The sequence below is a fragment of the Pectinophora gossypiella genome, chromosome 15, assembly GCF_024362695.1.
Source record: "Pectinophora gossypiella chromosome 15, ilPecGoss1.1, whole genome shotgun sequence".
NCBI lineage: Eukaryota > Metazoa > Arthropoda > Insecta > Lepidoptera > Gelechiidae > Pectinophora > Pectinophora gossypiella.
In genome coordinates, this window is record NC_065418.1 from 13,149,458 (window position 1) to 13,175,622 (window position 26,165).

General features: G+C 38.1%; 4 protein-coding genes across 4 annotated transcripts in view; 3 read left to right on the plus strand and 1 right to left on the minus strand.

Annotated features, from left to right (window-relative positions):
• The window catches only part of LOC126373271 (acyl-CoA:lysophosphatidylglycerol acyltransferase 1), a 351,324-nt gene that overhangs the window by 89,992 nt on the left and 235,167 nt on the right, over positions 1–26,165 (minus strand). The gene's annotated exons all lie outside the window — the stretch shown is intronic.
• Positions 5,532–7,275, plus strand: LOC126373364 (uncharacterized). The gene is made up of 3 exons (XM_050019514.1): positions 5,532–5,840; positions 6,213–6,347; positions 6,611–7,275. Exons 1-3 carry the CDS (start codon positions 5,610–5,612, stop codon positions 6,992–6,994), a joined length of 750 nt encoding a protein of 249 aa, XP_049875471.1. The 5' UTR covers positions 5,532–5,609; the 3' UTR covers positions 6,995–7,275.
• On the plus strand, positions 14,456–16,259 carry LOC126373351 (uncharacterized). Its single transcript, XM_050019493.1, has 3 exons — positions 14,456–14,740; positions 15,032–15,175; positions 15,381–16,259. The coding sequence occupies exons 1-3, from the start codon at positions 14,510–14,512 to the stop codon at positions 15,861–15,863; spliced, it is 858 nt and encodes a 285-aa protein (XP_049875450.1). The 5' UTR covers positions 14,456–14,509; the 3' UTR covers positions 15,864–16,259.
• Positions 22,225–23,868, plus strand: LOC126373352 (uncharacterized). The gene is made up of 3 exons (XM_050019494.1): positions 22,225–22,535; positions 22,927–23,061; positions 23,304–23,868. Exons 1-3 carry the CDS (start codon positions 22,305–22,307, stop codon positions 23,778–23,780), a joined length of 843 nt encoding a protein of 280 aa, XP_049875451.1. The 5' UTR covers positions 22,225–22,304; the 3' UTR covers positions 23,781–23,868.

A 26,165-nucleotide genomic window follows, 5' to 3' on the forward strand; every position in this document is an offset into this window, starting at 1 on the left:
AAATGTTAAATTGACCTTCAACATTTTATCCAAGATAAGTACGTTGAATAAATGATTCTGATTTCCTTCTCCATGCTAGTTATCGTCTTTAATACCTTATCTCCCTTATCACTCTGTTTCTTACTCAACACCTACGCGACGAACTCATTTCTGCGACATCAAACCTACTTTCATGCTTCTTCTGCCATACCCAACACTCACTACCATTTTTCAGCGAAAGGATCAGCTCAAACATTGAAAAATAAAATTCGAGACATTTATCCCACTGGGACATGTATCCTGAACTTACTCTATAGATTAAATATTAAGGCCGTGGGTTTATGTATATTACAAATTTTGTCTAAAAATATTCCAGTGTTCCAATTTTAAACTATATCACGCTGAAACCCGTCGGACGTTGAATACCGGAATCAATTAGCTGCAACATCGGATATTGTGCTGTCGCTAAAAGATAACCCGACTGGCGCTGTATGAACCTCAAATATACAGCATTTCAAATTTCACCGGATTTTATGCAGAAAAACAGGAAATATTGGCCTGCGTTGTGTGCAGTGAGCGAGATATTTTTACGTGACAAATACATATTATGTTTTCATGTTGCATTTTTAGTTTTGAAGCATTAATAGGTTAATTTTTTAAGTGACAGATGTTATATTTTAGTCCAACAGCGAAGTAAAATTATTACTATTTCTATTTTTTCACGTGTAGTTATACATGTGTAGTTTTGATAATTGCAGAGGCGCAGATGGGAGCCATCGGTACGGCAATGCAGGACGGAAGAAGCGAGTCACAGGGACTGTAACCTGGAACCTGACAGAGGGCAGCAGTAACTGTCACAGCAGTAACATTCTTGTATAATGAACATTTTTATGAGAAGATTTCTTGTAATAGCTTGGCTTGCAGGTTTTGATAAACAGGGCACAGGACACTAGACTATGTAAACAAAAATCCATTAAAACCAAACACAGGATGTACTAAATGGCCCCGACAGAGCACAATTCCCACCCTGAACAAAGATATTCAACAACGAAGAAAGACACTTATAAATGTTGCGAAATTGAATTTGAGTAGAGGCAGCAAAAACACTAATTAACTTCCACTCCACACTCATCTCGCCCGTATGGGGTAGACAGAGATGTAAAGTATATAATACACCCGCTCCTCGCTAGCTATGTTTAAGTCCCATGTAATAGAGTTAAACCTTTTGCCATAAACCAGGCATAACGTAGACATAACCAGACTATATACGTCCCACTGTTGGGCACAGGCCTCCCCTCAATCACCCGAAGGGGGTATGGAGTATACTCCATACCATCCATCGGGAAGTTCGTCCATTTCCTTCGGAACGTATATAGTCCACCACGCTGCTCCATTGCGGGTTGTTGGAGGCATAAATCCTGGAAACTACGTAATATCAATAAATAATTGTATCTTAATATTATAAATGTGAAAGAAACTGTCTGTCTGTTACCCTTTCACCTAAGGAGATAGTTTGAGACAAGAAAGAATATAACATAGTTTTTTTATTCCGGCAATCGTCCCCTAAAGGGATTAAAATGGGATGGGAAAAAAACAAAGTCGCGGGCGAATAGCTAGTTTAATACAATTACATTGTATCTCTTGTAAGTAAAGGTATTTTTCTCATTCGGTTTTGTCGGTCTTACTATACCATTCTTTTTTTTTGCACTCTGGTGTCTTTTTTACCGACTTCATTTTTCATATCGTTCCAAACGTTCACAAAGAAGTATTTAAGTTCACTTTTATTGGAATATAGTCCAACAAATTTCACGAGCAATAAGTCACAGCATTCCTTAGGGAATCTAAATTGAATATAACTCGTGATGGTGATCGATAACTGAATCTTGTATCTTTGATCTAACCTCAAGGGGATGCTGTATCTTTATCAGACAATCCTGCTATATATAGTATAATATTTCATAATAGTCTTCGATCTGGAAATATTTTACATAGGTAAGTGGCGCTTGCGCTTGCTTACGACATGGAATATGATCGATGTCCTATCAAATAAAATATAATTTTAAAAGAAATAAATAAGTACACCATGATACATATATTATATTGTTTTACTAATATAAATATATCTTATCTTTTTCTTTTATGAGAGGTGAATTACCACCTCATCAACCCTGGCGTCAGGGTTACTATTGAGCCGCCAAAGGCCCCTGACATGACTCATGAATATCATTACTTATCAATTGAATATATTTTTTTTCATTAATATCATGTAAAGAAATATAATGTAATATAGTTCCATCCCCCCTTTCCGGTTGATTGAGGAAAGACCTGTGCCCAGCAGTGGAACGTATAAACTATAATTTAAAAAAAAAATGCTCAATAAAATCTACAATCCGTTGGCGCTGTCTGTACACTACTTACACGAATAAATGAATGAAGTTTATTCATCCGTAGACAGTAGGTACATTCTAATAGCCCACCCCCTCCCCCGTGGGGTAAAAAAGGGGGGTTCTACTAAATAATTACCCCGGCACAGTTTGCGCTATAAATATTACTTATACCCGCGATTCTTGCTCATATTACCTTTGGAGGGTCTTAATATATTTTAATGTCTTTATTATGTATTCGATTGCACGCTCAGTAATTATATCGCGGAGAGAGCGACAGGGAGTTAACTTTAGACGATTTATTTGAAAGGGAAAGTGAAGAGACAAAACAATGTCATTTGGAGTTATTTGCGTGAGGTGTCTCTGAAGGGTCCACCCTGGGTGATTTGTAAAGTTTATCGAGTTTTACGAGGAACAAATTTGCTATTATTCTTGCTTTGCTTTTTGTTTCTGATCGTCTCCCCTATGTAGATATATACGTAAACAGTCTTACTTATAGCTTTCTGCTGAAAATACGAAACCATATACCATAAATGACGGCCTTTCCAGGCTACGTTCCCCAAAAGGAAGAAAGATGGCGCTGTATCTATAGATTTTCAAATCAAATATACTTTATTGCACAGAACTAAAATTTCAACAATCAGACATAACACATGAAAACAGTACAATTTGGGCGGCCTTATTGCTCTAGAGCAATTGTAATTGTACTTTAAGGTTTGAGATTTTCCTTCGTTTAATCTTCCAATTTCATGGATAACAGACATATGCACATTTTATCTTTAGTTTTGGGAATAAATGATGACCCTTGTTATTACACCCGGGCACAACACAGGAGCGTGCTGGACGGGGGCGTATTGGAATGGGTGCCTAATGGACAGACCCCATCTCACCCATTATTCTGATCAAAATAAAGAGAAGCAATATAGGTAGCAACATAATTCCATACCACATCTGATCCAAATATCACAAAAAATATTTTCAACAATTTTGTCCTCATTTGAATATCAATATGCTTCAAAATAACCCAGTATATACCGTAAAGAATATATTGTGAGACTGCGCCAGATTTTATTGTAGATTTGCCGTAAATCGCATTATCTACTTGGCCGGTAAAAATTAGGATCGCAAAGGGCTCTCACCTGGTACAAAATTTTATGACAACAGGCCTGAGGGTATCGAGTTCAGCCTTATAAGAGTACTTTCACTATTCAGTACTCAATGACTCTTGTTACCGGCTTTGGTGAGGTCAATTTGGTGAATTTATATCTCGCATAATAATATGTATAACATCAAAGTAACATTAAGGTAACATAAGAATATCTCCCCCACGAGAGTTATAACAACACCCGTCACCATAGACACATCCCTACTAATAATATACAAACAAACATCTTCTGAAGAACAATCAAATATCCCTTTACATATCACACAGGGTCGCAATCAGTAGCCTAATAAATACAGGGTGTTAGTGACATCGTAACGAATTCTGAGAGGGATGATTCAAACAATGATTCTGAGCTAATATCAAGTGGAATTTTCCATCCCAAAATTCATGTTTTTGTGTGTTTTTCAATTCTATACTTTTGCGATGGAAAATTCCAGTTGATATTAACTCAGAGTAATGTACTGAAATATCCCCTCAGTATTCGTTACGATGTAACTTAGACCCCGTACTTACAGGCCTACACAACGATACACAAGTATGTACAGGTAAATATTGAGTGAGATGATTCAGGCAATGATTCTGAGTTAATATCAACTGGAATTTCCTTTCATATCCCTGTTAATTATAAACGCACACAACACTGTCTTACACAATGATACACAAGTAGGTACGTACAGGTAGCCATACATGTACGTATGCGTGTTAGTGACACCGTAACGAATACTGATGGGGATGATTCGGACCTTGATTCTGAGTTGATATCAAGTGGAATTTCCAGTCGAAAAATTCATGAACATTTTGGTGTCTTTGGGTCGTACTAAAGCTGACTCCGAAATGTTTTCGCCGAACCTGGATTCAGGCCATCATTATTTACAGATTTCAGTTGGTTTCTCGTATACATATATCTACATGTCAATACTTATTCGTACATTAACATTGTTGTGAGGCAATTCTTAAATAAGTATCATGTCTTGTTAGTGTAAGTATCCCTTAATTGGCATAATCTTATAATAAATCAATACTTCCTGTGCCGGAAGAAATTGCTGTAAGGCAAGGTGATAAGGGTAAATGAGAGACTTTTCAGGCTACATTCCTCGAAATCAGTATAGATGGCGCTGTAAAGGTTTTCCTTCGTTTAACCTAACCTTCTGATTACATAGATAACAGACATACAATACATCTTTTATCTTTGTTTTTGGGGTATAAATGATGACCCTTTTTATTACACCCAAGCACAATTATATCTTTCACCCATTATTATTCTGATCAAAATAAAGAGAAGCAATATAGGTAGCAACATAATATATACATAGATAATATTTAATAATATAGCAAATAACAATAAGGTACGAATAAATAAAATAGTAGAAACGATGTTAAACTGTTAGTGACTGATTAGGTACTTACCCACCTATTATGAGGAAAAATGTATATCCAACATGTTATGAACTTCAGTAATAGGATAAAAAGAAATATGTGTACAAATGACATACACTTGAACCGAATTATTTTTTTAGGGTTCCGTACCCAAAAAAAATAAATTGGATTTTTGTAGTCTTAATTTTGTATGGGACTTTACGACACCCCGGCCAAGCTAACTTGACAAAGATATTTGAAATTTTATCGTAATTACCTACCAATTTCAAGACCGATGAAACACGTAACGTTTTAATTCAACGCCACTATGATTCCGGATTGGGCGGCGGCGTAATATTAATACATCGGCTGCGAGGCCACGACTTCGCGATACATTCAATGTAGGTACCTACGCGACGAAACATCGTGAATGTAATAAGCGGTTATTACACTACCCATTCCACCCAGCTAGATGCGTCAAGGTCACGCGGGCTCGCGCATCGAGATCGGGAAAATCGACGCTATTAGACTCGTTCGATCGTGGTTGTCATGGTTACGCCTACCAATTTACTATTAGACTACACGAGTCCGAGACGAATCGTGAGAGGGGCGTTTTAGCGATCTGGCGATCGGGCGGTAAGGGACGAGGGAGCTCAGTCGCCGCGCGGCAACCGCGCAGATCGGTTGTAAGTTGGATCCACGTCACTTTGTCTGGCGGCAGGATAATGCCTCGCAATAGAGAAAAGAAATATTTAATGCGTGTGATTGACTTGTACAGAGACATGCCTTACTTGTGGCAGAAAGACAATAAACTTTATTCGAACAAAGTAATGAAAGCAGAAGGCTACAGAGTCTTACTAGAAGTGTACAAACAATTTGACAAAAACGCAGACATAACAAAAATAAGAAAGAAACTTGAAAATCTGCGTACAACTTACGTAAAAGAGTTGAAAAAGGTAAGTGTATATCTACGTTTACTCACAAATCAAATCATTTTATATCTTTAGGTACTTAATTACATTAAAGTATTTTTTTCATTAAAAAAGTACATGCGGTCGGGGCATGGATTTGTTAACGCGCGCGACGCTGAGTTTATCCCAAGCTTCGACCAATAGCCGTAAGACATTTATCCACGTAGATAGCATTCACAGCGGTCGAAACCCGCGACATGCTTCGCGCCGCGCGTGTGGCAGTCGCTGTAATCTTACTTTAACGTTTCTTTTACATGGGGACCTGCTAATATTTTTAAATTGCTAGAATGTATTATAATACCTCTAACTCAAGTATTTATGTTACAGGTATTTTATATGTGATGAAATTATTTTTAGGTTAGGGCATCAAAGCAAAAAGCTGCAGGAAAGCAAGAGGTGTACGTACCAACCCTGTGGTATTACGATAGACTAAGTTTCCTGGAGAGTACGGTAGACCGTTTTCGTACAGAAACGGATCCTTCTGAAAATGATGTAAGTAAAAAACATGCATTTTATTTTTATACATTCTTGTAATTACGTTTATTGAGAATTTATTTACCATTTGGTCTTGAAACGTGACTCTTCTTCAAAATATGAAATGTTTTTATGTATGTGCATATATGCACTTACACACATAACTTCACGCCCATAATCTCCAATGGGGTGAACAGAGCCACAGCTAATCAGAATACACTTACAGTCAATTCTTGTACCTAACTAGTTTCGTACAATTTGTTTTTAATATTTATTTACAGAATTCATCGGTGGACGAAGAAACTGAAAGTGTTGCCAATTCTACCTATAAACCGGAAAATATTTTGTTACCGGTAGAAACATGTATGGCTCAAATAGACAAAGAATTTGGGGCATACGGACAATCTATTGGTTTTCAAATGAAAGATTTGAATAAACGACAGTTGACGATCGCACAAAAAATGATATCAGACGTTCTGTTTTACGCTCACTATGACCAACTTTCTGAATCGTCTTACGTCGTGCAGAGACCTCCAAACGAATCTGGAGCTAGCCACAGTAGATATAACCAGCGCCAAAAGAATATTTATTCGATGCCTATTAAATCTTCGCCGCAATCACATTATTCATCACCTTCACCGTCGCACCAAACCCAATCACCTTAGCGTTCGTCGCCACACTATACGTCGTGGCGTCGTTCATTCCAACCATGATTCATCAAATGCAAACTCAGTGTTACCTTCCACTTCGCCTTCCATTTGAAAAATAAGGTTCATCATCATTCTCTCCCTAGCGTTATCCCGGTTTTCACTTACCTAACCTGAAGTGACTGTCCGTCTGACCGCGAAGGGAAAACCAGCGCAAATCAGGTTAGGTCACATACCCCACGACGTTGAAAAAATAAGGTTATGAAGAATTATTAATAATAAAATTAATGAATGAATAATACATAATTTTGTTTTACTTCCTTTTTTGATTATGACTTAATTTATAAATTGCTCGATGTGTTTCTGAAATGGTTTGCCACGACAGTAGAGATATGCCGACTACAGTTTTAACCGACTAACCGGCCTAAAAACCCGACTGAAGTTGGGAATCTACGTGAAGCTATGAAGAACATATGCCTATACACCTTTAACTGTTTACAATGTCATGGACAAAACTGAATATCATACTTACATGTTTGACTAATGTTCGTAAAAAAACGCCAATGACTATTATTTCATGCGAAATGAAAAATATATTTATTAACTTGAATATTGTGATAGTTGAAAATAACATAAAAAATAATGTTCACTGAGTTCTTATTTTAAGTATTTTCTGCTCTTCACTTTATTTAAAAAAAAAAATGTTTATATTTAAATTGTAATCCTTGGAAGCAACGTGGTCACTCCCAACACGAGCATATCAAATTGCTTACTGGGAAATTCACAATTTCGTTATTGTAAAATACTGGAGAAAAATATAATTATATTATATATTTTTTTAAAGCAATATTGACTTGCAATGAGTTATTCATTTACCGTAAGTGAAGTTTTAACTAACACAGTTGGTCGATTATTATAGACGGCGATACGGCTCACCACCATAATCACGTTAGTCTAACAGAAAGCTCGATGGGACGTGGATACTTAGTTCATCTTGCGATGGATGTACAATCAAAGAGCAAAAGTGCAGTCACTGAGCCCGGAGAATTATTTGTAAACAGTGGTGAAGTTATGAACCATTAGTTGTCATAATTATAAAATGTATGTTTTTGTAGGTGTCTTTGGTCTGTTACAGAAACTACATGTAACCAGGAGTTCTTAAGTGCAACCAGTTATTACACTGCAATTTTTTTTTTTGACGTGACTTATTGTAGATTTGCCGCAGATGGCATTAACTACTTGGCCGGACAAATGGGGAGCGCTGAAGGCTCTCACCCGTTACAACGTTTAAGACAACATGCCTGAGGGTGCCCAGTTGGGCGCGAACCTCGGCTCAGGGCGTCGTCTGAGAGGAAAAATATTTGAAAGAATTAATCGACCCTAGTGGGTCGATAGCGATAAGCGCTGAATGAGGGAAATCGTCGACCACGCCGGCGGGGTCGGTATCGGGGTTTACTTTGCAAGAAACTGATTCTGGTGTTCAAAGAACCATCCTGAATCATAACGATGACATTTGCGAATGAGAAACACTTCAACTAGACGTGTAAGTAAAAGCGAGCACCCTAACACCTGTGAATAATGCTTAACTAGGGCCAATGACCTGGAAGGGTCGGGAACAGCCTCCTAGGCACGACATTAGTCTAGCCACTTAACAATCCCTACGCCCTTTGCTTTTGCCTAGTTCAGGAGTAGTAAGAACAATTTATTGTCCTACGGAGGCGTGCATATTAAATATATGGTAAATAAATATATGGTATTGGGGGGGGGGGGGTTAAATAGTGATAAGCTATCAGAAGACAACTTTCTAGGTTTACAAGGTGCTTCTGCTTTCTTAATGCCCCTCGGCAATCATCAGATTTTCTGAATCCATCATTACACGTATCGTGTATCAGTATTTGAATTTAGAACCAAGTACTTTTATTCTTCTTCTTTGCGAGTCGATGGCGATCGATACTAAATTTTGCTGAACAATAATTGGCCACGCTTACGGCATTGTCAGTGGCTTCTTAAAGGTCTTTAATAGTGCAGATGTTAGGGCACTTAGGACAGCACAAAAGGTTAGCATTAGTTTGTGGTGATACTCCCGATACTCCACATTCGCAATCTTCGCAACCATTAACCAGATATCCCCACCTGCAGAGATTATCCTTGCAGCGGCCAACCTGTGTTTTTTTTTATCTAGTTATGAGCAAAAAAAGTTCCAATCACAGAACATTATTTAACATAAGCTCACGACTATATTCCAACTGGGGTAGTCAGAGGTACATCGGGCAAACGGGCAGGCGGTAAAACGGGCTCCGTGGTCCAGTTGTTGAGCGTTGGGCTCACGATCCGGAGGTCCTGGGTTCGATTCCCGGTGGGGACATATCACAAAAAATACTTTGTGGTCCCTAGTTTGGTTAGGACATTACAGGCCGATCACCTGATTGTCTGAAAGTAAGACGATCCGTGCTTCGGAAGGCACGTTAAGCCGTTGGTCCCGGTTACTACATACTGATGTAAGTACGTAGTCGTTATATGAGTCATGTCAGGGGCCTTTGGCGGCTCAATAGTAACCCTGACCCAGGGTTGATGAGGTTGGTAATTCACCTCACAAACCCACACGATAGAAGAAGAAGAAGAGGTACATCCATCACAAGAAGAACTAAATACCCTCACCTAACCTAACCTATGTTATCAACCTACCTATATTAAATAAGTCGCTGTTCATAGGTTGTCTATTCTAGTCCGCATGAGACATTATGCTGTATTCCCGGGTGAATGGCCTAGACTACAAGATCACAGGCTCCGTAGTATAATATTAGCCTACCCACTTAAGGCACCCTACGCGCATCGCCTTTGCCTGTCCCTGTGCAAGTACTGAGTTAGGTACTTCATTATACTTTAAAGTTGCAATAGAGAAAATGTTATAACGATATGTTCATTGAATGTTAATGTTATGGGCGATAGGCTGATCCCTTATCACCATAAGGTTCATCATATCCATCTTTGGACTTCGTATCAACAGTGGCTGCAAGTTGTCTTTGATTACTTGTGGCTCTGCCCACCCCATTAGGGATTACGGGCGTGAGTTTATGTATGTATGTATGTATGTCATTGAATGTTATACGTGGGGTACGTATTTGAATATCTAAAATTGAAATACTTTACGTAAAAATACCTACGTTCAGAATCCCTAAAAGCATTATACCTAATGGTTTATAATACCTTAGCTTATAACGCCGACTTATAAAATACCTAAGTTTAAAAAAACTAATGGACTAAATGTCTAATGTAATAAAATATCTACAGTTATAACACCAACGTTTAAAATACCCAGTGGTCAAAATACCTAAATGATGCATCACTCGTATTATTTTTGGTTATTATCGTACTTTAGTGTACTGTATTATTTCTGTACCTTTGTATTACTAAGTAGAAAATTACACTTTTATTTTTGATAACCATTAAGTTGATTAAAATGTAATACTGTAATAGGTCGTGTTTCTTTTTGCTTATACCTTTTGATCTTCACATACTAACAGTATTTTGAATTTAGGTCAATAAACTTTGAGGTACATCAATTTAAGGGATTTTAAACGTAGATATTTCAAGTTTTAGCTTTATGAACTTAGGTAGCATAATCCATTTGACATTTTAAACTTGCGGTATTTTGAATTTAATTAGAAAAACCATTAGGTATAATGCTTTTAGGGATTCTGAACGTAGGTATTTTTACGTAAAGTATTTCAATTTTAGATATTCAAATACGTACCCTATACGTGTTATGTTGTAGTTACTAAAAAAACTTTGCCGGATGGTTGGAAAATGTAAAGAGAAGGAATCTTTTTCTATCGTGTGGGAATTGAGGTGGATTACCAACCACATCAACCCTGGTCTGGGTTACTATTAAGCCGCTAAAGGCCCCTGACATGACTCATGTAACGACTACGTATTTACATTAGTAAGTAGTAACCGGGACCAACGGCTTAACGTGCCTTCCGACACACGGATCGTCGTACTTTCGGACAATCAGGTGATCAGCTTGTTATGTCCTAACCAAACTAGGGATCACAAAGTGATTTTTGTGATATGTCCCCACCGGGATTCGAACCCGGGACCTCCGGATCGTGAGCCCAACGCTCAACCACTGGACCACGGAGGCCGTTGCAAATTAATAAAGCAATTTTAAAGAAAAAGAACCAGTTAAGGTATATGTAAGCAAAAGCCGATTTCACTATTTTATTCTAAAGTAACTTTCCAATTCCTCAGTAAAATTTACCTTAACACACATTTTCCCAACACTGTGTCCCCGCACAACCCGACCTACATCCCAAAAGACTAACTCAAAGATCTCCGACCACTGTCTTAATTATTCTATGCCCAGATGACGTCACAGGGTTGCTCCAACTGGGAACATTGACTTTCCCGTGTCGGGAGACAGTCGCGGCACTCGACAACGCCCAGATTTTCATATCATTTGCATAATCTGCCTCGAGCAACCTTCCCGTCAAATTTACAATCCCCTAATCATAACATTTGGGACAACCCTGAGTTTTATTGTTTTACTGTGGCTTTTTGCGTATTGTAATATAAAGGACGGTGTGGCTCGTTTCGGTTGACTTGTTACAAAAATGTTTTTGACGTGGGACGTACTGGGTGGTTTTATTACACTTTTGCACATTGTATTTGTTTGTTTTTTTTAGTTGTATTTCGTCTAAAAACGTACAGATGTAAACAGTACTTAGTCTTACATTTTCGGCAAAGGGTGCATGGGTCACTCCTCGCTATTACGCCGACGACAGTAATCTTATCTTATCTTATCTTATTTAGCCTATACGATCCCACTGCTGGGCAAAGGCCTCCCCTTGACGACAGTAATATCAAATCAAAAATTATTGAAATTGAAAATTATTTATTTACCAAAACTCAATACAATCCTCGTGTTTGGGACTACTTTTAAGCAAATATTTACTTGTGTTAGTAGCCCAACAGAACAGATTAAAGACAAGATTAACGTCGTGTCTTAGGAAGTCAAGGAATTGGCCTTTGATAGACTGGAATGGAAAATGCTACACCGACAAGAGCGTGGCTCTTAAATTGATGATGATGATGTCAGTAGCCCGCTCTTCAATGTGATACATCAATCAATCAATAATACTTTATTTCACAACGACATATACAAAGAACATAAACATACGAATAAAAATAAGCACAATAGGCGGCCTTATAGCTAAACAGCAAACACATACCATACCATACAGCACAGCAGATACATTGGTATTGGTAATCGAAATCGAAAGTAAACGTAAAAGAAGTACAAAATAAATGAACAATAAAATAAATAAAAATAAATAAAATTAATAATAAAAATAAATAAAATTAATAATACAAATAAATAAAAATAATAATACAAGTATAGAGCAACATTAAAAATAAGTGGGTATGTGTGTAAAGTATTATCGAAGGTCAATAATTTTTTTTAGAAATTATACACCATATTCATTCGCTTATCAATTATAGTAAAATGAGCTCTACTTGTAGAGGGGTAAGCGAGAGACTACGCCAAACGCTGCACTGGTAATTTCCCGACCCTAACGGTACTCTTAAATTAAAGGGTTCAAAATTGCTTACAATTAGCAAGAGCAGAATTAAAAATGCTCTACTCTGTAATTTGCGTAAGTATCAACCCTAACGAAGCTTTGATATTATCGTTTTGACAGGCGTGAATAGGTATTACTCATTGGTCAAATCAAATCAAATATACTTTATTGCACAGAACTAAAACAGTCGGTCTTATATTTGTCTTATATTATTCTTAATGGACTTATATCTATAAGTAATTTTTGACCCCATTTGTAGCAGCCTCCGTGGTCTAGTGGTTAGAGCGTAAGGCTCACGATCTGGAGGTCTGGATTCGATTCCCGATGGGGATATTGTCGAAATCACTTTGTGAGACTGTCCTTTGTTTGGTAAGAACTTTGCAGGCTTGAATCACCTGATTGCCCGAAAAAGTAAGATGATTCCGTGCTTCGGAGGGCACGTTAAGCCGTTGGTCCCGGCTATTAGCCGTAAAAACACCTCCACCAACCCGCAGTGGAGCAGCGTGGTGGAGTATGCTCCATACCCCCTCCGGTTGATTGAGGTGAGGCCCAGCAGTGGGACGTATATAGGCTATCTATGTTTATGTTTTATAATGTCCAAAGTGCAAAGCCAGTGTTGTGACGTTAATAATCATAGTGATGTATCAGTAGAGATTAAGCTGATCGATTCTGTTATCTCTAACAGTATGTTCGGACTAATATCCAGTTTAGGGCTAACATGCGTAACGCGATAAAATTTTGTCACAGTCATGTTATCGATTCTGACGATATAATTATGTCGTTTTGTCGATTAATTCAAAATTTTAACCCAAATAAGTCATGTCGTTTTGTCAAAATACGAACAAAATCACGCGACACGCATGTTAGGGAAAAAAACAATCTTATCGACTTCGACAAAATTTGTTGAATCGATCGATAATTTTATCATATATATAATATATATATATATATATATATATATATTATATTATATATATTATTTCTTTATAACTAGGTTTACAGGTGTTAGTCGCTTGGAACTGTTCTAGGGATAAAGCTTTATTATATTACCCAATTTCAAGAGACCTTTACTTGACTTAGGGCGCAGCGGCGTTATAAGTCTTAGGCACGTCTCACATGTAGCTACTCAAAAAGAGATTGTAGTTGCAATCACTACATAGTATAAAACAAAGTCGCTTTTTCTGTCCCTATATAGGGATATAGGCCTATGTACGCTTAAATCTTTAAAACTACGCAACGGATTTAGATGCGGTCAGATAGACTGATTCAAGAAGAATGTTTATATATGTATAATAACATCCATTAAATAGTGGAGAAATACTGTTATTTTTGAGGTTTTTAATGTGATGCCGTAATAATTTCATTTTCTCCTCAGCATTGCACCCGAGCAAAGCCGGGGCGGGTCGCTAGTCTCAAATATTACAGACGAGTTGGTCACGCACATTCTTATACAGGTTTGTACACACAATGCGAGTGCCTAGTCACTAACCGGTTAGTGAAGCATAAGCAATTATAAATACGAGTAGGTACCTACCTAATGCAGTGATCACCGTAATACGATACTATTAATTATTTATATTATAATTAATTTTGTTGACTACTAAAGAACACTACTTTAGTTTTACTAAAGTGAAGGAGTTAATGTAGCAGCTACCTATTACGTACAGGAAGAATTCGTGCAATTTGAGAAGCCTAGTGTGCGAGGTACAGGATTTCTGGCTTGAAATAGAAATTACTGACTAGTTTCGATAAATAATAATAATTAGTGACGTTATTTTTGTTAGCTCCATGTGAGACGAACGTTAGAGCACCGATTTAGGGCGACCGGGTCGTTGCTACCTAAGCGCTCTGCGGATCGGGCGGTTAGGGGGAAGGGAGATCAGTTGCCGCGCGACGAGCGCGCAGACCGGTTGTCAGTTAGGTCTATGTCACTTTGTCTGGCGGCAGAATAATGTCTTGCAACAAAGAAAAATTAGTTCTGATGCGCGTCATGGAGATGTACAGAGACATGACATACTTATGGCAGAGAGACCATGAACTTTACATGAACAGAGAAATGAGAGAAGAAGGCTTCAAAGTTTTATTGGAAGTGTACAAAAATTTTGACAAAGACGCAGCCATAAAAAAAATTAAACGGAAAATTGAAAATATGCGTACAACTTACGTGAGAGAGTTGAGAAAGGTATGTGAACAGCTATATTTACTTACAAATCCTTGTAAATCTTATAATACTTTTGTTTTTGGTTTTTTATTAAGTAAATGCGGCCGCGGTATGGGTTTGTTGTATGCGCGAAGTACCTATAAATTATGCGTCGCGCGCGAAAGGAAACCCGTGCCGCAGCTGCTGAATTAATCCTACTTTCACGCTTCTTCTACTTCCTTACATGATTTGTAATGCTAATTCTCATATTGCTAACATGTAGATATATCATTGAGGATATATTATAGGTATTTTATTTGTAATTAATTTTAGGTTAGGGCATCAAAGCAAACAGCTTCAGGAGAGAACCAGGTGTACGTACCAACCCTGTGGTATTATGATGAACTAAGTTTCCTAGATAATACAATTGAGAACGTAGAACATTGTCGCACCGAACCCGACCCTTCTGAAAATGATGTAAGTAAAAATGTATTTTTTAATGTTATACATATAACTACTGTAATTTATTCTTAACATTTTGTCTTAAAACGCATCTCTTTCTTGTGATATGATGTTATTTTTGTACTTGCATACACATACATAAAAAATTCACGCCCGTAGTCAGAAATAAATAGTGACCAATAATTCTTCTGTATGTTTTGTACATTTTTCTTTTTCACAGAATTCATCGGAAGACGAAGCACCTTTAATTGTTGCCAAATCTAGCAGCCTACAGAAAAGAATAAAAAAAGATCCTCTATTTCAAAAACAAGAAAACATTTTTTTACCGGTAGAAACATGTACGACTCAAAAAGTACCGGTAGAAGCGTTCATGGCTCAAAAATTACCTGTTGAAACCTGTTTGGCTCAAATAGATGACGAATTTGAGGCATACGGACGATCTATTGGCTTTCAAATGAAAAATTTGAATAAACGACAGTTGACGATCGCACAAAAAATTATATCAGACGTTCTGTTTTACGCTAAACTTGATCAACTTTCTGAAACGTCTTACGTCGTTCGTAAGTCATCAAATGAATCTGGAACTAGCCACAGCGGACTTAACCAGCGCCAAAATCAGGTTTATTCGGTGAATATGCCTATGCCTATTAAATCTTCGCCGCCATCAAATTATTCATCACCTTCACCGTCGCACCAAACCTAATCACCTTAGCGTTCTTTTCCACACTAATTATGGCTTATTACTGTATTTGATACATTTGGGCAGATCCCGCACTCGGGCATCGAAATCGGCCAGTATAAGCTCATCATATGCCCACAGACTTCGCCATATATTTTATACTACACCTACCCGATGAAGCGAACCCGATAGATTGGGTAGTGTAACACCCTTAACCTCTCATATGCCGAGATACCAGACACAATAGATTTTACATTGTGTCTGGTCGAGATCCGCGTTCCGGCGTTTAAGGGGTTAACTTGACAACGCCACAGCGTCGTTTCCCCCAACCGTTATTTATCAGATGCAAACTCAGCGTAAACGCAAAAATAAGGTAATGAAGGAATTATAAAATTACTTACAATAAAATATTTTTAATAATTAAAAACATTATTACTTAATTTTGTTTCACTTCCTTCCTTGATCAGTGCCTCAAACATTTATATAAAATGGTCGATGTATTCTGAGATGTGCCATAACCGTGATTAAGATATTAAACTGTTGACTAACCACTATTCTACGAAGTCAGGTCACACATCAGCTCCCTAGCGTTCACCCGTTTTCAGAGGGTCCGCTTTCCTTACCCGAAGATTTGACAGGTCTGGTTTAATATAGAAGCGACTGCCTGTCTGACCTTCCAAGCCGCGAAGGGAAAACCAACCCAATACAGTTTAGGTCACATAGCTCCGAAACGCATTTCTCGGATATGTGGGTGTCCTCACGATGTTTTCCTTCACCGCTGAGCACGTGACAATCATTTATGATCCAAACATGGATTCGAAAACAAATTCGACAATCATTGGTTTAGGCCTGTGCTGGATTCGAACCTGCGACCTCAAAGTGAGAGGCAAGCGTTCTACCAACTGGGCTACCACGGCTCCAATGAAGTCAGCCCACTAAACCGTATAAAACCGTTTCCAACGGTATACATTTTATTAGCATAGCATTTATGCATTTGTTTGAATGCTACTTTAGTGTTGTAAAAATATTGTATAAAATCACGATTATTGAGGCACAAGATGATAGGGATTTAGCCAGCATGCTTAAATAAGGGGCCCATATACGCTGCGATCATTTGGTTCACTCATATAACTGTAAATCTTCGATCGCACTCAAAAACAATGTAAATGGGATCAAATAGTAGATCAAGTTTACTCGTTTGAAAAGTATTATTCCGTTTATCAGTGTTTAGGTAAGCTGATATGATAAGTCAAAAGATAAGCAGCTCAACGCGTTCGATGTTATTTACTCGCGTCTAGTATAAAATATTAGCTTTTATACTAGTGTTGACAATTGCAACATAAAATATACCTTTTAAAAAAAAGGTTATAAAAATATTAATCCTTTACTTTTTAAAATTATCTTATTGTCGGACGTGTTTATAACCTTTGTAATATGACTCAAGATGTACTTTAGACGTTAAAACCAGAATAGCAATGGCAAAACAAGCTTTCCATAACAAAGGGTGCATATTCAAGGCTAAGATTGCCAAATCTATCAGAAAAAGATGTGTCAAAACCTTCGTATGGAGTATAGCCCTCTATGGATGTGAAACTTGGACACTGACACAGAAGGACAGAGAGAGACTCGAGGCCTTTGAAATGTGGTGTTGGAGGAGGATGGAAAGAATAAGTTGGACAGAAAGGGTTACAAATGAGGAAGTGCTAGTAAGAGTAAGGGAAAAGAGACAAATACTGAGAATTATTGAGGACAGAAGAGGCAAGATGATTGGACACCTAATAAGACACGACGAATTCATTAAAAACATCATAGAAGGAAAGCTAGAAGGAAAGAGAGGAAGGGGAAGACCAAGAAGAGCTTACATGGAACAGATTAAAGAAAAGGTTAACGTCGTGTCTTATAGGGAAGTCAAGGAGTTGGCCTTTGATAGACTGGAATGGAAAATGCTACACCGACAAGAGCGTGGCTCTTAAATTGATGATGATGATGAATATCTACTAAAACCGAATTATATGCGAAGTGGCAATACAATCAGCGTTTCTTTAATACAGTCTACGAGTGGTGAAATAATCAATCCACACATATTTTAACAACTAGAAGCCAATAAAACACATAATTAAGTAGAGATGTCCTTCCGTGTTTAATTCTGCCGTACTCAGAAATGTTTTCAAAGTAGGAATATTCTTGTTGTAAAAACTCTTTAATAGTAAGGGCACTAGCTGATTTTTTTTCAAATTGTTTTTTTTTGTGCTGTAAAGGCGAGGTGATCAAGCTCTTTTTTCGTAACTTATGCACCATTTTCGTGCCGAGAAAATTACCGTGAACCGTGAACCAATCACTAATGAATACGCTCTATCTCTTCAAAGCAAGATTTACAGACACAATAGTTAAATAATGGGGTTTGGATTTTAAAAAGACATTTGGTCTTATGACTTTAAAGGATGGTGAAATAGCTATATTTTCATCATCTTCTTGGCGTTATCTCATTTTCACATGGTCAGCTTACCTAACCTGAAGATTTGACAGGTCCGGCTTTTTTACAGAAGCGACTGCCTGTCTGACCCTCCAACCCTCGAAGAGAAAACCAGCCCAATACAGGTCAGGTCACATTATCACATATCTTCGAAAATGCATTTCTCAGGAATATGGGATTCCTCACGTTTTTTTCTTTCACCGCTGAGCACGTGATAATCATTTATGATCACCTATAAATGTTTTCGGCTTCATGTTTGAATTATAAATTATTTTATATTATCTCATGGCACGGACCAAACGGGGCTCTGCCCACCCCATTAGGGATTACAGACGTGAGTTTATGTATCGCTACATGTTAAAACCCGGCATCCATACAACTTCCTAACAATTATTTCCACCTGAAATTTCCGGGAATATCTTCCTACATTTCGGAACCTGTGTACAGAGTAATAAAGTCCAACCGTACGCTATTACAACGTGTGTTGTAGACATGTCTCATTAACGCGAGTGTCTGTATTCACGGTGCTTGCTAAACTGGAAACACCCAGTAATACCTAGACCAATCTTTCTCAACATTATTTTTGTTCATTTACTTCTTCTCTCGTGTGGGTTGAGAAGATGGCAGATACTTAATAAAAAAAAACTTTTTATTTCAGGCTTCAAAAGCCCACAAAATAAATACCGTAACCTTAGTATACTGATAGAAATTGAAATTTGAAAAAATTTGAAAATTGAAAAAAAAATGAAATTACCTAACAATTAAACACTACTTGGCCAGAACGTGTAAGGTCTTCTTCTATCGTGTGGATTGTGAGGTGGATTACCAAAGCCATCAACCCTGGTGTCAGGGTTACTGTTGAGCCGCGAAAGGCCCCTGACATGACTCATGTAACGACAATTACTTAAGTAGTAAACGGGACCAACGGCTTAGCGGCCTCCGTGGTCCGCTGGTATGAGGGTTGGGCTCACGATCCGGAGGTCCCGGGTTCAAATTCCGATGGGAACACATCACGAAAATCACTTTGTAATCCCATTTTTTGGTTATAGGACATTACAGGCTGATCACCTGATTGTCCGAAAGAAAGATGAAGTACTTCGGAAGGCACGTTAAGCCGTTGGTCCCGATTACTACTTACTGATGTAAGTTGGTAGTCGTTACATGAGCCATTGAAGGACGTAATATACGATCCCGACGACCCGATTACTCTAGCCATAGAGGCAGCCAATCAGCTCGCGACACCAAACACTTCAGGACCCCGATACCGACCCCGCCGGCGTGGTCGACGATTTCCCTCATTCAGCGCTTATCGCTATCGACCCACTAGGGTCGATTAATTCTTTCAAATATTTTTCCTCTCAGACGACGCCCTGAGCCGAGGTTCGCGCCCAACTGGGCACCCTCAGGCCTGTTGTCTTAAACGTTGTACCGGGTGAGAGCCTTCAGCGCTCCCCATTTGTCCGGCCAAGTAGTTAATGCCATCTGCGGCAAATCTACAATAAGTCACGTCAAAAAAAAAAAAATATAGCATGAGCCATGTCAGGGGCGTTTGGCGGGTCGATAGTAAACCTGACACCAGGTTTGATGGGGTTGGTAATCCACGTCACAACCCACACGATAGAAGAAGAGTGACATCGTTACGAATACTGAGGGGGATGATTCAGACCATGATTCTGAGTAAATATTAAGTGCAATTTTCCGTCGCAATATTCATGTCTTTTTTAGTTTTTATTATTTAATTATTTTCAATTCTATTATTCTGCGATGGAAAATTTCCCTTGATATTATCACAGAATAATGAGCTGAATCATCCCTCGCAGTGTTCGTTACGATGTCACTAACACCCTGTATAAACAGCCGAACGCGATCTATGCTAATTTATTCACTCCCAGTCCAATATAGAAGTAGGTAATATTAGTAGCTCATTCAATAAAACTCCTTCACAAAAAAGTAGTCTTCTAATTAGTAATACATAAATTAATATTCACTTACTTTAGACAATATTAGAAACAGCTTTTTTTCGGAGTCAAAAGACGACTTACCTGAAAAAGAATAAACAACAAGTTATTGAAAATACAAATTCATCATCACTAATGTTGCCACGCTCTTATCCGTGTAGCATTCTCCATGAAACTTTTTAGGGAAAAATAAGGCAAAGGTTTCCCTCTTGCCTTCCGCCCCACAGTACTCTGTCTGACGCGAGTGTGATGGCGTCCAGAGTAGTCTATTTCAAAGCCAGACTAGGGCTCCTGACCTCCGCCTTTGAATAGTACTGACGGTTACAACTATCTTAATACAATAATAAAATAAAATACAAATTACTTAGGGATCGGTGCAAATGGAATTACATAGAGTCTGCTCACCCCGGAGAGACATGGGCGTAAGATTACGTACGTATGTATTATTAGACAAAACGTCTATTTCAGTACAATTGATTATATTTCAAATATAGAGAGTGTTACAATAGGTTGAATGCGCGGTACGAATTAGGTCTGACAAAGTGCAGAAATTAGTGTTGTGACGTTCAGTCGAGATAGGCCAAACAATTTTGTGTTATCTAACAGTAAGTATTTAGGTACTTAGTGTAAGTTAGGTAAGTATAATATAGCTTCGTAAGATATCGCCCACATAATAGTTTATTGTGTGTTATGATGTGTCCCATAATAAATAACTGGGGGGTTAAAATGGCCATAACTAGAGTGTTAAAATGGGCCCATAGAAGCAATTCATCTAAGATAGCAATACAACAATTTGACATTTGCGCATATAAAAGTAAGTGCGCAATGCAAACAACCGTCAAATAGCAATATTGCTTTCCGCTGAAAGCAATAATATTGTGCTAGAATTAAGAATCTATTATAGTAAGTTTATCTTATTATTTATATCTGTATTTTCAAAAATACCTTTCTCACAGTGTAGTGTGGGCAGCGGGCGAAACAAGTTTGAGAACCAGTGACCCAAATCTAGGTGTAAGTACTAACATAGGATTAATATTCTATGTGATATTAGATCAGACCTTCTTTATATAAAATTGGCAGCTTCAGGGAAATCAGAATCATTTACCAAACGTAATTATTATGGATACATTTGTTAAAGGTCAATTTATCGTTTTTGAATTTACGTCATATTACAATGTCTTATGATATGACTGAGGAGAAAAAATGACAAGAAACTGCAACAGCAACACATCGGTTAAATCAATGTAGAGGACCCGATTTCTAACCACGATACGTAAATAGACCTTCTCTACCTCCATCATAAGACTTAAATAGACGAAAATCGGCTTTCAACGGTTGTCCCCTGTTAAACTCACTGATAATTTATGAGCCATTTCCTTCGGCGAAGAAGTTAAAGCGATATGTCGCAAATCAACAATAAGTCACGTCAAAAATAATGAGCCATGTTAGCAGCTAGCTGGCTTTTGGTAGCTCTATAATAACTCTGATATGACACGATAGATATACCTACATCCTAAAGGTACGAACATATCACAACGTATTCATTGTTCCAAACTACACACAGTCACCTAGGTACACATACTTTAGCGTAGGAACATTGTATGCTAAAGCAGATGTTAGCTTCCGCCTTAGCGCCCGAGAGACAGCAGGAATTATCTAAGCGCACAGCAGTGCGCAGCCCAAGTTCCTACAATACCGGCCACATGCACGTTGTGCACTATTTACACGAACGGCTTCGAGCCCCAGTTGTTGAGCTCCAATTGTAGATATTCAAATGACCTTGTCACATTACCCGATTCATCGGGCTTGACGCGCCGGGTATAAAAAGGTATGACGAAATAGTGACCCCGCCCACTTGATGAACTTATAATACCGCAGTCGATAGCGAAGCATCGCGGCCGGTCAATCGCGTAATAGGGTCGCGAGCGCTCTGCCGATCGGGCGATTAGGGGGGAAGGGAGCTCAGTAGCCGCGCGGCCAGCGCGCAGACCGGTTGTTAGTTAGGTCTACGTCACTTTGTCTGGCGGCAGAAAAATGTCTTGCAACGAAGAAAAAGAAGTTTTAATCCGCATGATAGACATGTACAGGGACATGTCTTACTTATGGCAGAGAGACCATGAACTTTATATGAACAGAGAAATGAGAGCAGAAGGCTTAAAAGTCCTACTAGAAGTGTACAAACAATTTGATAAAGATGCAGACATAACAAGAATAAGAAAGAAACTTGAAAATTTGCGTACAACTTACGTAAAAGAGTTGAAAAAGGTTAGTGTATACCTATATTTACTTACAAATCATTTTAACTATTTCGGTATAAGTATTAATATTCTTCCTTATGTGTTTTATAAAGTAGGTACGGGTACATGCGGCTGCGGCATAGGTTTGTTATCGCGCGCAGCGCAGTAGTAGTTTATCTCGAGCTTCGTCCAATAGCCTTAAAACATTTATCTGCGTATGTATATAGCATTCATAGTGAACTGCGACTACTGCTTAACTTTGCGATAAACCTCACGCTGCGCGCGAAAGCGCACTCGTGTCGCGGCGTATCTGACATTCTCTTCACCACCGTACATCAACTGAGGGGTCCGCTAGTATTTTTGTATTGCTTGTAATAAGTGTATATATGGGTATTTCATTTGTGATTGTTTTATTTTAGGTTAGGGCATCAAAGCAAACAGCTGCAGATGAAAACGAAATATACGTACCAACTCTGTGGTATTACGATCATCTAAGTTTCCTGGAGAGTACAGTAGAATATTGTCGTATTGAACCTGACGCTTATGAAAATGATGTAAGTAAAAAACACGTATTGTATTTTTATATAATATTTTCCTTATTATAGGTATTGGGACTATGTTTACCATAAGTACTTATCTCGTCTTGAAATGTGCTTCTGATATGATGTTTTTTTTTTGCATACATGCACTAACACGCATACATAAAGTCATGCTTGCGGTTTTTAACTGTATGAACAGAGCCCAAATTTTTGTATAGATATGTTTCGTAAAATTTATTTATAATATTTATTCACAGAGTTCATCGGTGGACGAAGAAACCGCAATTGTTGCCAATTCTAGCAGCAGTCAAAAGAAAAGAATGAAAAAAGTGCCCCTGATACCAAAACAAGAAAATATTTTTTTACCGATAGAAGCATGTATGGTTCAACAATTACCTGTAGAGACATGTATGACTCAAAAATTACCTGCTGAGACATATATGACTCAAAAAGACGAAGAATTTGAAGTATATGGACGATCTATTGGCTTTCAATTGAAAGATTTGAATAAGCGACAGTTGACGATCGCACAAAAAGTTATATCAGATATTCTATTTTACGCTAAACTTGATCAACTTACTGAATCCTCTTACGTTGTTTGTAGACCATCAAACGAATCTGAAGCTAGTCACAGCGGATTTCATCAAAATAAGTTTTATACGGTGCCTATTATAACTTCACAGCCATCTAATTGTTCTTCACCTTCACCATCGCACCAAACCCAATCACCTTAGAGTTCGTCACCAGACTATACTTAGTGGCATCGTTTATTCCAACACATTCTACAGATGCAAACTCAGTGCCACTGCCTTCTATTAGAAAAATAAGGGAAACGTTAATTATAATAAAGAAAAATGATTAATAAATAAAATTGTTTTACTTCCTTTCTCAAACATTAATTATAAACTCCTCGATGTATTTGATTGAGTCGCGGGCTCGACTTTATAAGTTTGAATTTATGTTTAGAACATAGACAATTCGATATCACGTGGTTTCCAGCAATAATCCCATCCTCTGTTACATAGGACTTAAACCATAGAATAAGGAATAATACTACGTATAGAACGGTAACTCTCCGCTCCCCACCAGCGTCTGAACTAGGTGTACCTCACCCCCTTCAGGCATATAGCACTCAGACCATCAAATTGATTCTCCTTAATGACCCACATTTGATTTCTTGCATACCTAGCTTGCTTGACTAAATGTTACCTAATATTATTTATTTTATTTTAATTACTTGGATGTAAGACTTATTATTTTGTAAATAAGGCCGTAATAAAATAAACAAAATAATTCCCCATTAGTGATTTAAGAAATTAGACAATGTAAAATCAACATATTATCAGTTTAATGCAAGCTTGTTTTCAGACTGTTTCGAACTAGACACATCTAAGTATACTTAGGTGTGCTAGCGTAGGAACATTGTGCGCTAAAGCAGATGTTAGCTTCCGCCTCACTGCTCGAGCGAAAGCAGGAATTATAATGTCTACGTTGAGACTTATGTCTCTAACGTAAATATATTTTTCTACGCTACATTAGGTATATACTTAGAGAGGTTTTCTCTCCGTACCGTGAGGCTGTATTATCCGGCCATTGCCTTGTCGATTTAATACATTATAATAATTAATGCATTTTAGAGCCGTGGTAGCCCAGTTGGTAGGACGCTTGCCTCTCACTTTTAGGTCGCAGGTTCGAATCCAGCACAGTCCTAAACCAATGATTGTCGTATTTGTTTTCGAATTCATGTTTGGATCATAAATGATTATCACGTGCTCAGCGGTGAAGGAAAACATCGTGAGGAAACACATATTTTTTCGGAGGTATGTGACCTAACTTGTATTGGGCTGGTTTTTCCTTCGCGGGTTGGAAGGACAGACAGGCAGTCGCTTCTGTAAAAAACCGGACCTGTCAAATCTTCAGGTTAGGTAAGCAGACCCTGTGAAAAACGGGATGATGCTAGGGAGATGAACACAACATATAGGACAATTATTATACATGGACAGAAGTAGCACAATTGGAGACTCAAGGCAACCTTAAAATATGATGTAAAACCATACCTAATACAAATTCAACCTTCGGTTTGCCACATCTATCTCACAAAGGCAACTCGAGCGAAGTAATATCGGCTTCTCGTAGCCGTGAGTACTTTTGATACGGCATTCCATTTATACTGTCATAAACGACTGACTCCAAAAGCCAATATTAATCAGATTAAAATTAAATTCGCATACGACACACCGCAATAAACTTCGCTTCAGCTCTTTCAGGCATCTACACAACAACACACTCGTCCAATTACGTTAACAAGGTTGCAAATCTATAAGGTGTACACACGAAATAGGACCTTGTCACGTCAAACTAGTACGTTCATTGCAACAGTAGAAATTCATTTGGAGGGATCTCGTTATAGACCCTCAACTGCTGAATGCGAATTATTCACTGACGCTCGGGTTTTCAAACTTTGTTTCGTGTACACCCTTTCCTTTCACTGCATGGTAAGTACCAACATGGCAACAGGCCTCACTTCAATGAGGGATTTTCCAAGCTACGTTCCTTCAAAAAATATATAGATGGCGCTGTTAAGATTTAACGTTTTAATTACCTTACTCGGGTACATAATTAAGTATTCAAAATACAATGTAATGGCATACAAGCCGTGGTAGCCCAGTTGGTAGAACGCTTGCGTCTCACTTTGAGAAGGTTCGAATCCAGTACATGCGTAAACCAATGAATGTCGAATTTGTTTTCGAATTCACGTCATAAATGGCATGTGCTCAGCGGTGCTATACCTTCATAAGCTTCTAAATTTAATACCCTAAGGGTGAACCCCTCCAAAAGGTTGAGAACTTCTAACCGGCACAAAGTACTATCTCAGTGGAATTAAGTTTTGAGTTGACACTTTGTCGCATTAACCGAATTGCATTAACGAGGCAATCCAGCCTTTGTGTGGGACTAAAATAGTTTACAAGCGCCAACAAGTTTGTCTCTTCATTTCGTTGCCAGCATTTTAGACGAATTCCTGTAATCCTCGTTTGCTGCCGTCATTATGAGAGCGCTTTTATGCAGCAAGTGAGTGTGCAAGGAACCGTATGAGCGGATTATACGAACTAATTCCAATT